Here is a 16,204-nt window from a genome sequence, read left to right on the forward strand (position 1 = left end):
TAGAAATGTAAAACTAATGAAGATAAAACGTTATTTCGAGAAGAAGTGCAAACTTTCCATGTCTGGTGTGACAACAGTCTTTTGAAATTCAAATTTAGTAGGAAACAAAACACACCAGATATCACAATTAAACTAGTCGATGAAAAAATAGAAAAATGTATCAGAAATAGAGATCTGGGAGTAATTTTAAATAAAAAGTTGACCTTCATCGATCACTATAGTACAGTAATAAGCTAAACTAATTGTAGAATTAGGAAATACTCTTAAAAGCTCTAGTTTTCAATCAAGATTCAACGATTTTGAAACGCAACAATGATTGAAATCGCGGGAAATCAATCAAATATACTATACAGCTTATGACAAATAAATTCCATCGAGTAAATTTTCATCATCAGCTGATGGTTCCGAAAAAGCTGATTGCATCACGATACAACCAAATTTAGCGTAAGAAGAAAAACAGCACAGGCGACCACAGGCAGCAACAAACCAGATTGCGGTTCCGAGCCGAAGGTTAATCCCCAACAATCCCAACGTAGATGATTTGGTTCGGCCTTCAGAGCGTCAGCATATCAGCAAGCGAAAAATAGATCCACTTGAAAAACTAACAAAAAATAAGCCGAGAATGAGGGAGAGAAAAAAACGCTAGATAACAAAATCCGATGAAGTGTTGTAATTCATTTTCATTGAACCGTCCCGTCAGCATCCCGGTGATCATCGCGCATCGCGTCGCTTCATCCTCGCCACCGACGCGACGCCAAAACAACAAAAAAAAAATACTCAAGAGCATAACCAAAATGCGCCTGCCAAAACGACGAAAAGCGAAAGGGTCTGGAAAGTTATTTTTTCTTCTTCTTAGTTATTAAAAAAGACGATCGGCTCAAAGCCAACTCATCGGAAGGCGTCGCGCAATCAAATCATTGATGAAAACGAAAAAAAAATGAAAAACCTAATATCCCGCCAACCAACCGTCGAGGAGTTCGAGATCCGTTCGGACAAAAATGAAAGAGCGAAGGTCGAAGCTCAGACAGTCGACGACGGCGGTAGAAGCGCCAAAACGAAAATGCGCCTTCCGTCGTCAGTTCGGGTGAAAATTTGAATTAATTAAGACGTTCTTTTTTGTCTCTCCCTTTTCGGCGTGGGTTCGGCGGTCAAGTAAATTGCGTTTAGTCGGTCGGAAAATGGTGGAAAACAATAGCACCAACAACAATGGAGGACCGGTCGTTCCTCCCAGGACACACAATCCGTCGCAACCACAGCCGCAGGCTCTGCTGACCTGCCCTCATCTGAGCACCCTGTCCGGAGTATCGGCCATCACCGTTGGACCACCCGTCGCCGTCGGGGGCAGTAAACCGCCGCTTTCGATAATCAAATTTCTCGAATTGGTACGCGATCTGATTAATTGATTTTGAATGTCCTGTCCGAGTCGGGAACAGGATGCGGAATTAAATTCCATCATCGGCATCATCTCATTCATTGGCATTCATTTTAAATGTGCGGAACCATGCGAATCGTGCCAGAGTTGTTAGAGTCCGCAGAAAACGTGATCCATTTCCGGAGCGCATAAATTCGTCCTGTTGGAAACGACAGCAAACAGCAGTTTCCTTCGGTTCGGTGGGGAACAGAGTGATAATAAAAAAGTGTTGGGCGGAAATTGTGAGGTTGTAAAGTGACAAAGTATAGCAGGTCGGTTTGATCTTGATTTTTGCTACAAGAAACTACGGAAACTGTTTTCCACTCCCATCAGGACGATGAACCGCGCGACTGCGGTTCGGATGTTGGTTGACGGTTTTTGCTTCTTCTTACGCATTTATATCGAAGCCATGATGAATGCTTGAAGGAAATTGTTTTATTGTTTGTAGTTTCACTTTGTGAGATATTTACGTAGTAGGCTAGGAAAAGTGCCGGCAGATGAAAGTTAGAACCTACCTGAAAATAACAAAATTTCATTTGAATTATGACAACTAAAAAAAACTGTAAACAGGAAATAACAATTTATTGATGAACGCTAAAAAACTCTCAGATTTGAATCAGACTTTCTGAATATGTAGACTTTGTCACAAAAAACCTCTTGGCATACTTCGTTAATCCGAAATTGATACTGTCTTATGAAAAGGACCAAACTGTGCCATTTTTTTTTCAAACGTTATAGTCGGAAAATGACAAATTTTTCAAATATGTGATTTATCTAAAATTAGTTACATTCTCAAATAAAAATACTACCAAAAAATCCCACACTGAAAAAATTGATTTTAAACCCATTTACTAAAAATAGTATTTTTGATTTTGACGAAATTTTGACACAAGACAGATAATTATCCGTTCAGACATTGTAAGATGGGCACTTTTAAGAACAAGAAGATGCTATAAAAAACTTCTTGTTCAAACTAAATCTTTTTATAACTGAACTAAACTGGAAGTCATTGTCATTCCAGAATCGAATTGAACGTAATTTGTGAGAAGATTTTACAGAATACTCTTCCGCTAGTTGTCCGATATTTACAAAAAGTATCATACTGGAAGAGCAAAATGTTTTAGTAAGAAACAGTGGTTTTCTATGATAAGTTTTCACCTTTTAACATATGAACGATTTGTGGGAAATGTAGTGAAAATCAAAAATACACTGAGGTCTCCTTTTACGCGGGGGATACGTACCGCGAAAAAAACGGCGCAAGAAAAAAACCTGCGTAGCTTCGGAAATCCGCATAAAAAAACCGCAAAACTAAAGAAACTTTTTTTTGATGCCAAATATCTTTTAAATGCATGAAACGTGCAGATCTGATGTAAGCTTAAAAGCAATTTTTTTGAAAACATCAACTTTGGGACTTAGATTTTGGGAGAACTTCAAACCGCGTAAATTCGAAAATACACGAAAAAAAACGCAACATTGAAATTTTTTATGCCGAATGTTTTAGAAATGCATGAAACGTCTAGATCTGGCGTAATTTCAGAAAAAAAAAATTTTACAAAGATCGACACCGGGACTTTTGAGAATTTTGAAGTCTTCGAAATCAAAAATCTAAACGAAATTTTTTTGAAAAAAAACGAAAAATTTTTTAGGTTAGAGTTGATTTAAGAAATTTTCGGGATAACACCAGATCTTGACGTTTCATGTATGTTTAAGACAAAACAGGAAAAAACGGATAACTTTGAAAATTCGCTTAACTTCGGAAATCCACGAAAAAAACCGCATTAAAAAAACGCGTAAAAAAAGACATCAGTGATTTTTCTGTCAATTGACTTGAAATTTTCGATATCAATTTTGTTCAGTGTTGGATTCGATTAGATTTTTTTTCAATATTTTTATTCGAAAAATAAAATAAAAACATATTTTTGGTAGAATTTGTCATTTTTTGACCATAACTATTTTTTTTTTATAGGCTGCTCTGGCCGAGGGGGGTGGTTACAACGATCCACACTTTCCATACCAGACGAACTAGACTATGGTGCCCAAATGAACACTAGTAACGAAGGAGGAAATCCTCCAGCATGTAACCCAAGCGACAGATTCCTTTTCGGTTATCAATTTGCAATGAAAGATACGAATATCTTCTATTGCAAGTTCACCAGAGAATTTGTCACTTGGGCAGGAAGTATGTTCAGCTGCTTCTGTGTCTTAAATGTCCTCGTCGATGAAGCTTTGCAAAATTTCGCACTGTATCCGCTTCGGTCTTGGCCCTGCTTTCCTATATAGTCTTTTATGTCTGAAGCGGTACAAACGATTATTACTTTAAAGTTCCTAAATCAATGTAGATATGTTTGGTCTACTAACACTATCCATTCTCATCTGCTCTGATTATTTCTATCTTTGTCGAAGTTACGTTACATTACCTTTTCCCATTGCATCGCTTTTTTGACTATGCTGACTATGAAACCTGTTAATATCTCAATGTGATAATTTATCAAGAATAAAGAAATAATAATAATTACTATAACAATAATAATTTCAATAAGAAATAATTTGGTGTACTATTGCAGCGAATATACAGTGATCATCTCCAGGTATTTTTTTAATTAACATTACTCCTCCATCAAACTTCATGTGCTCCATTTTTGTAATTATTATATAGTTTCCCTTTTATTATGTTATCGTTAATTTGGATGTATAGAGATTTGAAATTCATTAGCTTAATCTTAAAAGTCTCTTGATTATGGACATATTTAATTTCACCTCTCCACAAAGCGGGAGGTTTCAATAGTGGAGAGATAATAGCAATAAAAATAACTCTCATGATGATAATAATAATAATAATAATGTCAATAATTATAATAATTATAATAAAAGTCAAAACAATAATAATAATAAAAACCATAATAATAATCATAATAATAATAATAATAATAATAATAATAATAATAATAAAAATAATTAAAAAAAAAGTGTTGCACTCACCTTTCTCCTTCATCACACCACTACTTACCAAGAGTTAGGTTGTTACCTAACATATTCATCCTTCATCACTATCGTGGTACATTCTGGGGGTTTTCCTTCTCACATCTTCCTGGCCTTGAATCCTCGATGATAATCCTCTGCTTCATCAATCTCATTTAATTTATTTTTTCATGATGCACATAGAATAAAATAAAATCAGATGTTAGTGCTTTCGTTAAATTATAAAATGTAAGGGTGCGCATTTAACACTAGATTGCCCGTGAAAGTCACAATATGTAAACAATGGAAGGATTGCTTAGAATTTTGTGATCTTTATTTAACTCTTAATTTAACGTTATAAGCACTCAGGCACTCTGCACTAGCTTTTAGTTAGTCTGTCAGTGACTTTCTTTCTTTCAATCATTTTGACTGCTTTTGATCAATTTAGGTCTATACTAAGTTTTGGGCCTTCTAGTGTTGAGCACGCATCCAGGAAACAAAAACTACTAAATGTATTTCGTGAAGAAATACTAGGTGTGACTGTATGAAATGGTCCACGTGAACCGTTCTCTTCCAGAAACACAGATCTCACACTCTTAGTCAGAAGGTGACATCTGTGTCCAAGTTGGAGAAATCTAAGTACATTCAAACCTTTCCCGATTTGAGAGTGTATTTACACCTGATCAATCAGTTTCGCCGTCATTGCAATTTGTAAACATTACCGATACCGAACCGGATCGGAAAGGTTTGAAAGTTCCTAAACGGTTCATAAGATGTCAATTTACTCCTATTCCTGATCACACTAGTCCTCCTTTTCGAATTAAATTCACCAAGTTCAGGACGAATATGACATATTAACATTAATCCCAACTGGATCAAGATAATTCAAATTGGTGACCAAATCCAGGCATAAGAATGCTCGAAACCACCTAATGACCTATTGTCAATTTCAAGCACTATTAGTCCTGTCCACTCCGTGATCGATCCAGACAACATAATAATTTTCATTTTTTTTACATTTATAAGCGAACGATCGATCTCGGTATGGGCCGACTTTGTCAATACGCGAAGTGTAAATTGACTCCCACCCCCATCCGCCAAGCGGGGGTACGCACCCTGTAGCTCATCATCCAAAGCCCAGGGAAAAACATATTTTTGGTAGAATTTGTCATTTTTTGACCATAACTATTTGAAACAAAAATGTTTAAAAAGTTTGTTCAAAAGACAATCTTGATAAATTTTAGAAGAAAAGTATGTGAAGTGTTTTTTAGTAACAAATCTACGTAATCTAAAGTGTTTTTTAGTAACAAATCTACGTATTACTAACCAGCTCCGAATACATTTTGGCACAACATTTGTTTAATCGAGTCCACCTACACTGAAAAAAAAGTTTTCAAAATTTGAAGTCGATTTAAGAAATAAAACATCATTTTTGGTTTTGATGAAATTTTGTCCCAAGGTAGGTTATGATGTTCTCCACCAACCGCCCAAATATTGCGAGATGGAAACATTTTGCAAATATTGGGCAACTAGAATTCTATGGAATTTCCTCACAAAAGAAATTTCATTGAATTCTTGGATAATCATGACTTTCAGTTTAGTTTAAAGTAAAAGATCAATTTGGACAAGAAAAAGTTTTTGCTAGAAAAACTTCTTTCCTTAAAAGTGCTCATTTTGTAATGTATGACCATTTGGTATGGAACATGGCTATGGAATTTTTTCAGAATTTTTATTCGAAAGTTTGATAGGATTCATTACTTTTCGATAAAAACTATTTGAAATAGAAATAAATAATAAAATTTACCCTTTTTGAAAAATAGTCTAAATCAACTTTGGAAAAAAAAATTGTGACAAAGTCATATTTCTTTTTCCAAAATTGATTTAGACTATCTTTCAAAAAGGGCCAAACTTTTTTTATTATTTTTGTTTCAAATAGTTATATTCGAGAAGTAGTAAATCCTACAAAAATACTGGAAAAATTCCGTATCGAGTTCTATATTCAAAAAAATTGGCTTAAAAAAATCTAAAGTCGATTTACAAAAAAGCACCATATTATTTTTAAAATTTTGTACCAAGGAAAAAAATTGATCCAAACAATTTTATGAAAATCGAAATGGTGTTTTTTTGTAAATCGACTGTAGATTTTTAAAGCTAATTTTTTTCAATGTAGAACTCGATACGAAATTTTTCCAGTATTCTGGTAGGATTTACCACTTTTCGAATATGACTATTTGAACCCAAAATAATAACAAAAAAAAGTTTGGCCCTTTTTAAAAAATAATCGAAATCAATTTTGGAAAAAAATATGCAAAATGACTTTTTGTGACAAAATCAGCTTGTCCAGAAAGTTTCGTCGAAATCTGGGAGGTGTTACCAACTCCAAAGACGATTAGGTGCGAGATTCGTTTAATCGAATCGCAAAAAATCGATTTTCAAAGTTTTAAGTCGATTAACAATAAAATGCTATTATTAACTTAAGTGAAATTTATCCCAAGATAGGTAATTATATTCCTTACCAAAAGTTCATTTTAAAACCAATTTTTTTCAGTGTAGGATTCGATGCGAAATTTTTCCAGTGTATTATTAAGAAATTTGACCTTTTTTGTAGAATTTATTCTTTTCTGTTTATAATTATTTGAAACAAAAATAATTAAAATAAAGTTACGATTAAGCGCGAAATTTGTTCAATCGAATCCTACACTGGAAAAAAAATCGATTTTTATAATTTGAAGTAGATTAGCAATTAAATGATATTATTTATTTGAGTTAAATTTATCCCTAAAGAGGTAATTCTGTTCCCTACCAAAAGAAGACTTTCGAGAACAAAGAGTTTGTGAAATTGTGACACTGAAAGAAAAGTTCAGTTCGGACAAGAAAAAAGTTTTCGTTAGAAAAACGTTAGTCCTCAAAAGTGCTCATTTTGTAATGCATAAATAATAATCTTATTGAAAGATGTTTCCAAAATCAAAATGGTGCTTTTTGTAAATCGACTTTTAATTTTTCTCAGTGTAGGACTTTTTTCAGACGTTTTGTTCGAAAATTTGACATTTTTGTAAGATTTACCATTTTTAGAGTATAACTATTAGAAAGAAAATCTTTGGAAATTTTTTAAAAGATCCTATTTAAAATACAGCCTAAATCAGTGATTCCCAAAGTGATCCCTACAGCCCACCAGCAGTGGTGGTAAATTGCGAACCGAACGCCGATGCTTCTGCAAGTTTACTCAAAAATGTTCACCGAGCGTAAGCATGCGATAGGTTCGAAAACTATTCCCTCGGTTAATGCGAAAGTGTTCTGTGCTCGGTGTTTGGCGAAGCAATCTGATTCGAACCGTTCGGTTGGCGGACCATCGACGAGGGTCGAGTAAACTGCGTTTGATACGATGGTTTGTTGATTTCAACTCTCGCATCCTGGTTTTGAAATTATCAATGCACACGTGATCAGCACAAAAAAAATTGTTTTGTTCGATTGATAAATCGATCAATAGCAATTCAAATGGTATTATTTTGGACATTATCAGTGTGCGTAGGGTGGCTCGATATGGAAAATAGTAAGTTTTGGATCTTTTGCAAATTTTATGGTTTTGGTTATAGAATCTATAACAATGAGAATTGAATATTTTGGAACATTTCAGCGATCGTAGAGTGTCTCAATATGAAAAGGGATTTATTTTACTCTTGCAAATTCGATGTTTAATAAACTGGTGAGTCAATAGCAAAGAAAATTAAGTAATTTCAGGTATTTTCAACGAGCGTATTTAAATTTGATGTTCTATTGATTGTTGAATCAATAGCAGTTCAACTTGGATAATTTTAGACATTTTCAGAGAGCGTAGAGTGGCGAAATTTGAAAATTTGGATTTTTTTTACTAATTCGATGATTTATTAAATTATCTGACATCGTAGGGTTTTTCTATTTGAAAAATTGTAAAATTTTTGACTAATACCAATTCGATGGTTTGTTGATTGTTGGATCAATAGCAGTTCGAATTGAATAGTTTTGGGCATTTTCGGTGAGTGTAGGATGGTGCAATATGAAAACTTGTAAGTATTTTGACTTTTGCTGATAAAATGTTTCATTTAATAGTGAATTAATAACAATTACAAATTGCTCATTTTTGAGATTTTCAGGGACCATAGGATGGTCAATTCGATGCTCTATTGATTGATAAATTAACAGCAGTTCAAATAAGATGATTTTCATGATGATGATAAGAACATTTTCAGCGATCGTAGGGGGGTTTAATATAAAATAAGCAATAGCGCATTAAAAATTACAATTAAAATCACAGGCACTTCGACACTTTGCATGTTTAAGTCCGATGGTTCACACCACTACTATTTATATATTATTCAATACAGCATCCGATTTGGAAAAATAGGTCCCAATTTCTCATATAAAGCTGCCTTACCACCGAATAAAATGCTTAAAATTCTAATATTCCAATTGCTATCTATTAAACATTGAATTAGCAAGAGGTAAAGTATTCCCAAATTTTTATATTAAGCCATTCCACGCCCACAAGATATGTATAAAATTATTCTATTCGAATTTATTTCATTCATCAGTCAATAAAGCATCGGATCTGCAAATTCAAATACTAACATTTTTCAAATAGGACCACACTACGCTCGCTGGAAATTGGAAATCCTATTGGAACTGCTATTGATTCACCAATTAATAGGACATTGAATCGACATTAGTCAAAAATTTTAAAATTTTCCAAATAGCACCACCCTACGCTCGACGAAAATGTCCAAAATTATCAAATTTACATTGCTATTGACTCACTATTAAATGGAACATGAAATCAGCAAAAGTCTAAATATATGGAAATTTTCATATTGAAGTACCCTACGCTCGATAACAATGTAAAAAACTATTTCCAGAATCAACAGACCATCGAATTAGTCTAAGATACAATTTTAGTCGATTTTTCAAATAGAACCACCCTACGAAAATGTCCAAAATATTGATTCAAAAGCAAATTTTATTTGCTTTTGAATCAATATTTAATAAAACATCAAATTAGTAAAAATCAAAAAATTTACAAATTTTCAAATTGCGCCACCCCCGCTCGCTGAAAATGTAAAAAATTATCCAATTCGAACTGCTATTTATTTACTAATCAATAGAGCATCGAAATGAGATTAGTCAAAAATATGTCTATTTTCCATATACAGACACCCTACGCCCGTTGTAAATGCCAAAAATTACTCAATTTTAATTGCTATTGACTCAACAATTTATTCAATATCGAATTTGCAAATGTTAAAACATTTTCAATTTATCATATTGAGCCACCCTACGCTCGCTGGAAATGTACAAAATTACCATACTCTGCTAAGCTACCCAAAAACTGAAACGTCCAGCCGCAGCTGACAAAGTTCGGTTCATCCGAAGCAACAGCCTATAGTACTCGAATCGGATGTTCATGAACATACTAGTAACGATAGGCTCACAAACTAAAGCATCGGTTCTTTCACCATCAGCCTCGCTTCTTGGTTCGGTGATGCTTGCTCGAACGATGGTATCGGTAAATTCATACTCGCGATGGTGGTTCGCTTTTTGGTTCGGAACGAACACGTTTTGCGTGTTCGGAATCGATGCTTTACCACCACTGCCCACCAGTGGGTACTAGATTATTATTTTTTTGGGCTTCGTTACTTAACAAAATCTTTCTGATAAAGGTTTTCAGCAATTGTGTGGTCTCACAAACCAGTTATCGTATGTTCGAGCCCCGACCTGGAAGGATTCGTAGTGTCAGTAGGATTGTAGCACCAGCCACGCAATGGTTTTGTACACTCTGAATCGGCTGCGAAGTCTGTTGAAACAGGTCAAATTCCACTACAGGAATGTAATACCAAGGCTTTGCTTTGCTTTGACAAGTTTATATAAAAAATGGGGGTATATTTTCAATATATCATCGCTAAATACAATCCAACTTATTAGTTGCTAAAATGAAGTGAATCACTATTCATTCAATTCATGTGAGATTTCTGAGAAAGAAAATAAAAGTGAGCAGGTGAAAACTAAGGTGGTATTACAATCCAAAATTGGTCAAATAAGAATGAGTGTTCATCATTTCCTGTCGAAGAAAGATTCAATATAGTTTTGGTTACCAAACTGAGAGATCGCTTAATTATTACTTAGTAGTAGGACGTGTGCAAGTTTTCCCAACAATCATAGAACCAAAAACTAACAAAAATGATAAACACAAACATGCACATCTTTATCATCAAAACCTACCTAATTTTCTTAATTTTTCTTTCGAAGACTGTGAGCTGCGAATAAACTGTTTGTCCTCAAATAAGCTGTTTGATCTCAAATGTTTCGATAGGATCTTGAATTAACATTTAATTCCGTATAGGATTAGGTTTTATTTTTGTATTATTTCTATATATTTTATTCATGAAACTCAAGTTCGATTTCCTGAGAATTTTTTCAACTTGGTAGGCAGTGGAACGAATAATATATTCTAAATTGGCACTCGGAAAAAAAGCTTGGGAACCATTGGTCTAAATCAATTTTGGAAAAAAATAAGTGCCTTTTCGTAACAAAATCAACGTGTTTAGAAAGTTTGAAATCTAAGAGGGTTTCAATCTTTAGTATTCAGCTTTTAATTCCTAGTTTATATTTCTCTTTCGTCTGATTAGTTACTTGAAAACTTTTATTTTATAATTCAGTTTAAAAAAACTTACCATAGAACAGTGAAACTAAACACTAAAATTAGAAACTGAAATCGGGAAGCTTAAAACAGAAATGCCAAACTTTGTATTGCACGTTCAAAACCAGCAACGAAAGAAGTAAAACCGACAACTATAAATCTGCGAATGAGAACCATAAAATGAAAGTTGAAAATTGTGATCTGAGAACGCGACTAAAGGCAACTAAAAACTTGCTTTCAATGCTTTCAAACCGAAATCTTTGAAACTAAGATTTTCGATCAGAAAATTGAAAACCTAAAAATTACAAACTGCAACTGGGTGACTGAAGAAACAGTGTAAATTAAACCTGTTATTCAGAGTTAAAATCTACAATTTTTTTCCACGCTGATTTCCGAGGTTACGCGTTTTTTTTTTGTGCGGTACGTCTCCTCCGCGTAAAACAAGACTTCACTGTATTTGGAAGAGAATAACGTATATTTTTTCGGAATCAATTTTTTGGTCGTTAAAAGAACCGATCTGTTGAATTTTACTACAATTTTAACACTATTGAGTGCATTTTTCTCGAATGGAATGCGAGGAATTCCATTGAAAGTTCACGGAACCACCCGCGATCCCATTTCAACCAGAATATTAGTTGATTTTCTGAATTCGATTGGTTAAAATTTGATACAACTAATCGATTGTTGTTTTAACTAAACTGTCATTTTTGTTTTTCGATTAGCAGAAACGATGGTTGAAACAACTAATTTAACTGTTTGAAAAAAAAATGCTGTCAATTAGTGAGGACACATACCTTTCAATTTCAACAAATATTTTAGTTGTAATAACTAGTGTTGTTATTGAAACAAAATTCTGTTAGTTGAAAAATAAATCGGTTTTATTTGTTTTAGACATTCCAAATAGTTGAATCAACTCGAACAATGGTATTGATTTGCGAAAATAATCAAAATATACTTACTGATACACGCCATGATCTGTTTTGAAATAAGTTCGGTATGTTGAGATTCATGAAATAAATATTGTTAAAATATTAACAGTATTTTATATTGACATGTAATATCATTAGGGCTGGGAACCATCGATCACTGCTGATTTCAAGTGATCTTAACCAAGGAATAAATTATCATTACGAAATCAGAACTGATCTGATCTCTAAGTGATTTGATTTTTGTATGATCATGTCAAGTCGAGATCTGTAAAGATCTAAATTCTAAAAAAATACTTCTGATTCGATCGGAAATGATTGATGTAGAAAAACGTTTTTAATCAGCAAAAGTGCCCGGAGGGGCGAGTAAATTAGCGAAATTATTAAATTTACCTAAAATGAGTATTGAAAGATGATGCCTTCAAACGGTTGAACTAAAGTTAAGCACTGATAATTTTAGTCAATTTATATGAGCTTGGGTGCATCAATCGCTGGGAATTGGAATTTTGCGACGGCAATTCAAACGCGCCATTCAATCGCAGCGCGTTCTGTGTGTTTGAAACCCTTCGCTCCTGTTACCTTTATAAATCAAATTCATGTCAAAAATCGTTTTATAGCTAATGCATGAACATCATCATCGGTATCAAACAGCTGGAAGTAAAACAGTCTGCTGGAAGTAAATCAATGATCGAATTTGAAGCATAAAATTTTTGCGCATACCTGAAAGATATCGAGATGATCATTCATTAACATTCTCTAATTTGTCACCAAATCTTTTTTATCTTAAACAAGGTAAACTTTATCACAACACCTCTGTTCGATAAACACTTGTTATGGAATCATAAATTTCTATAAAATCGAATGAACACAATTCTCCCAAACGCTTTAACCATCGATGTTGTTTTCATTGACATTTTGAGGCGACGCGAACAGATTTCAACTAAAAAAGGTGTTGATTTTGCATTGCGATTATTGTTTTGCTTTCAACTGTCTCCGGCACTTGACAGCATTCAAAACAACATATTTTTCAACTACTTGAATATATGCAAATCAAAAACCAAATTGGTTGAATCAAAAAGAAATTAGTTAAATCAACTATCGCAAAAATTAAAAACTGCGATATCGCATTTTTATGATCGAAGGGTTCTCCGTGTTGTTTCGCGTAAAATGATCAAACAGCACACGAACAAAAACGATGCGGCGATCGGACATTTTTTCGTCTTTCTCTGTAGAAAGATAATGAAATTGCTGGAAAACCGACTTCATACCATTCGACTCAGCTGGACGAGATTGGAGAATGTCTGTTTGAGTGCATTTTTAAGATTTCAAAGATCAAATGGATGTCACTTTTGGTTCCGGAGATATAATGGTATAAGTGACGTAACCGACAAATCGTGTTATCTAATCCATCCGCATATATTTTTATCTCATAAATTGGTCACTGATCAAGTTCAAATGTTGCTGATATTTTTGGTTTCGAGAATGTTGTCGGATATGCCACGTAAACGTCGAAGACAAATTATAGAACTAATCGAACCAATCTGAAGGAGTTTGTGTCCAAAATTTACCTAAGATCGGTTATCCTAATGATTTTTCTTAGCTAGAATGTTTGAATGTCAAAAGATTGGCATTACAAAACTAATAGATGGTATAAGGAGAGGATTTTCATTCGTGCTCAGTTAGATACATCATCACACTTGCTTGATTTGATGCATAGTAGGGGAAAGTCTTATAACGCGCCCCTGCTAGCCAAAATGCCCCCTTTCCTTTCTTAAGCATTGGAGACTTTTCTGAACCAAAGTTCTATCACTAACACTATCTTTTCGTAGGATCTTTCTGCTATGCAAGTTTGGTGGTTTTCGTTTGCAGGAAAATATGAAAAAACTAAAAATTTCATTTGGCAGCTTTTCGATGTAAGGTTTTGCTTCGACTAAATAGATGTTTTATCCGCCATTTCTTTGACATACTGATTATCTCAAAACATTAGATAAGAATCAAGATCAAGAAGCATAATGCATCATTGTTGTGGGAAAAAATGTCTTTTGTTGTGTGTTATGCCACTGATTTGTTGTGAGACATATTTTACGGCTGCTGGGGCATTATGTCTGAGGCGAACGGAAAAAACTAAGAATGTGGCCGCTTTGGAAAATGTGTTTATATCAATCAATTCTCATCTTTTCTATTGGAGTCATTGAAAATTATGTTCCTCATCCGTATTGCAATGAAATACTTACATTCTCGAGGAAAATATATCAATACACTTGGAAATATCTCAATTTTTTCTTAAGGGGGGCATATTATAACACTTTACCCTAGTTAATAAGGTCTAATAGTTTTCCTGGAAAATCCAGGAAATATGTTTAATAGAAAATATTCCCGATATACGATTTGAGGTCAACAAAACAAGCGTAAACAGTATTATGTGGCTCTTTCGATAAAATCAGCTTTTCGACGAAACGGCTTTCGTCGAAATGACCCTGACTTGTTAATATTACCCTAAAACTCAAACTCATTTCTTTCTACTCTTCCTTCTCCAAATGCAGTGCTTGGCCACAACATGCACCGTTCTTCACTACTACAGCTTCGACGATGGCGATCTGGTCACGGGCTTCGTCGCAACCGGTTCATTTTGTGGATACATCGTTATCCTGAGTACGGTTATGGTCGGTGAGTAAACAAGCATATCAATCAAGAACGACTTGTGGTAATTAATAAACCGTTAATCCATTCCAAAACACCACAGGCTACCTGATGAAGGCCCACGTCCATCGTCGGCAAAATCTGTTCTACAGCCTACTGGGATGTGGCCTTTTTCTGACCTCCGGAGTGTTCATCATCAAGGCCTGGGAGCACGCCTACCGGACGCGAACACGGGATTTGGCCATCACCAAGGGTTCGGTGGCGCTCATCAACGGTATCATCTTTCTGATGGACACGGTTTTCACGTTTCGTGACAGAAAATGACCCGTGAAACTTCGGTTCATGTTGTTTCGTTTTGTCTTTATATCTTTTTTTGTTGCATTTCACAAAAGAACACCATTTATCATTAACAGTAGTGCAATTACCCGAAATTGATTCAAAGTCTAGTGAAAGCAGAAATGACAGTAAAATTCTCTAGCAGAACCCCGTTCATTGACCGTCACACAAACAATTGTAGTTCTTCTCGTCGCTCCGGTTGCCACCATCCACAATAACAACAACAACAACAACAACAATTGGTCTCATTTCGCAGATTGCTTCATTCAGAGTCGGAAAGAAAGCGGTTGGTCCGAAACAACACAGAAGCCATTGGGCGGGCTGCAACGATTGAAATCAAGCAAATTGCACTGTATTGAATTCATTATCGATCCGACAGTCGACAGTCAGACAGACAGACACGCCAGAAACCGTTTGTTCCCGAATCAGCAGCAGGTCCTGTCAATTTTCGTTTCCATGTTAATAAATTCGATTACGTACCAACTATTTGGTCTATCATGTTTGCAAGAGGAGGGAGAAGGCAAGGATCGGAAGAGTTTTTCACTATTTTTGTTGTTGTAGTATCTTCATGCTCAGTGAACCGGAGAGTTGAAATCCATCAAAACGAACTCAGTTTGATACAGTCTAAAATACCTATATACGGTGAGTCGTTCCGTAAGAACTTCGAGCTGGAGGTTCGTATCGGGAGTAGCTCATTCAATAAAATTGGACAGGTTTTTCATTCGTATTGATTTGATTTCCAATCAATTGGCCATTTCAGCTTCGATTCAATGTGTTTGATATCCGGTTCAGTTGCAGTTGGATGTACATAGTTTTAGTTCAGTATTGGTTAGTTTATTAGAGAAAAAAAACAGGGAGCAAATGATCCGTTTTGTTGTGCATTTCTATATTCATTGGTAGAGAATATTAAAAAAAAACACCTATTCAACGAGGGCAATTTGTTTCTGGATATGCATCAAATATCAGAATGAAAATTATCATGAAACACTCACCGGATCCTAGCAACGCAACGCTAGAAACAAACAACGGCTCGTAGGTTTCCCACAATCAAACCGCATTTCTTCAAAGTTATATCGATTTAAAAACGATCAAACACAATTACTACCTTATCACATAGCACTTCTTCAAAACTAGACAGAATATGAATGCAAAAACACTAAGCACAACATAAACAATGCCCATTTTTCACCTTTCACTGAAAATTGAGCTAGCACTTATTTTTGAAAAACGAAAAACCAACGCACACTATAATCAACCTTCCTTCTG

General features: G+C 34.6%; 1 protein-coding gene across 1 annotated transcript; it reads left to right on the plus strand.

Annotated features, from left to right (window-relative positions):
- Positions 1 to 1,178: 1,178 nt before the first annotated feature.
- Positions 1,179 to 14,926, plus strand: LOC131428528 (uncharacterized). The gene is made up of 3 exons (XM_058592531.1): positions 1,179 to 1,382; positions 14,506 to 14,629; positions 14,706 to 14,926. The coding sequence occupies exons 1-3, from the start codon at positions 1,179 to 1,181 to the stop codon at positions 14,924 to 14,926; spliced, it is 549 nt and encodes a 182-aa protein (XP_058448514.1).
- The last annotated feature ends 1,278 nt before the right edge of the window (positions 14,927 to 16,204 follow it).

This window comes from Malaya genurostris, chromosome 1 (assembly GCF_030247185.1).
Source record: "Malaya genurostris strain Urasoe2022 chromosome 1, Malgen_1.1, whole genome shotgun sequence".
Taxonomy (NCBI): Eukaryota; Metazoa; Arthropoda; class Insecta; order Diptera; family Culicidae; genus Malaya; species Malaya genurostris.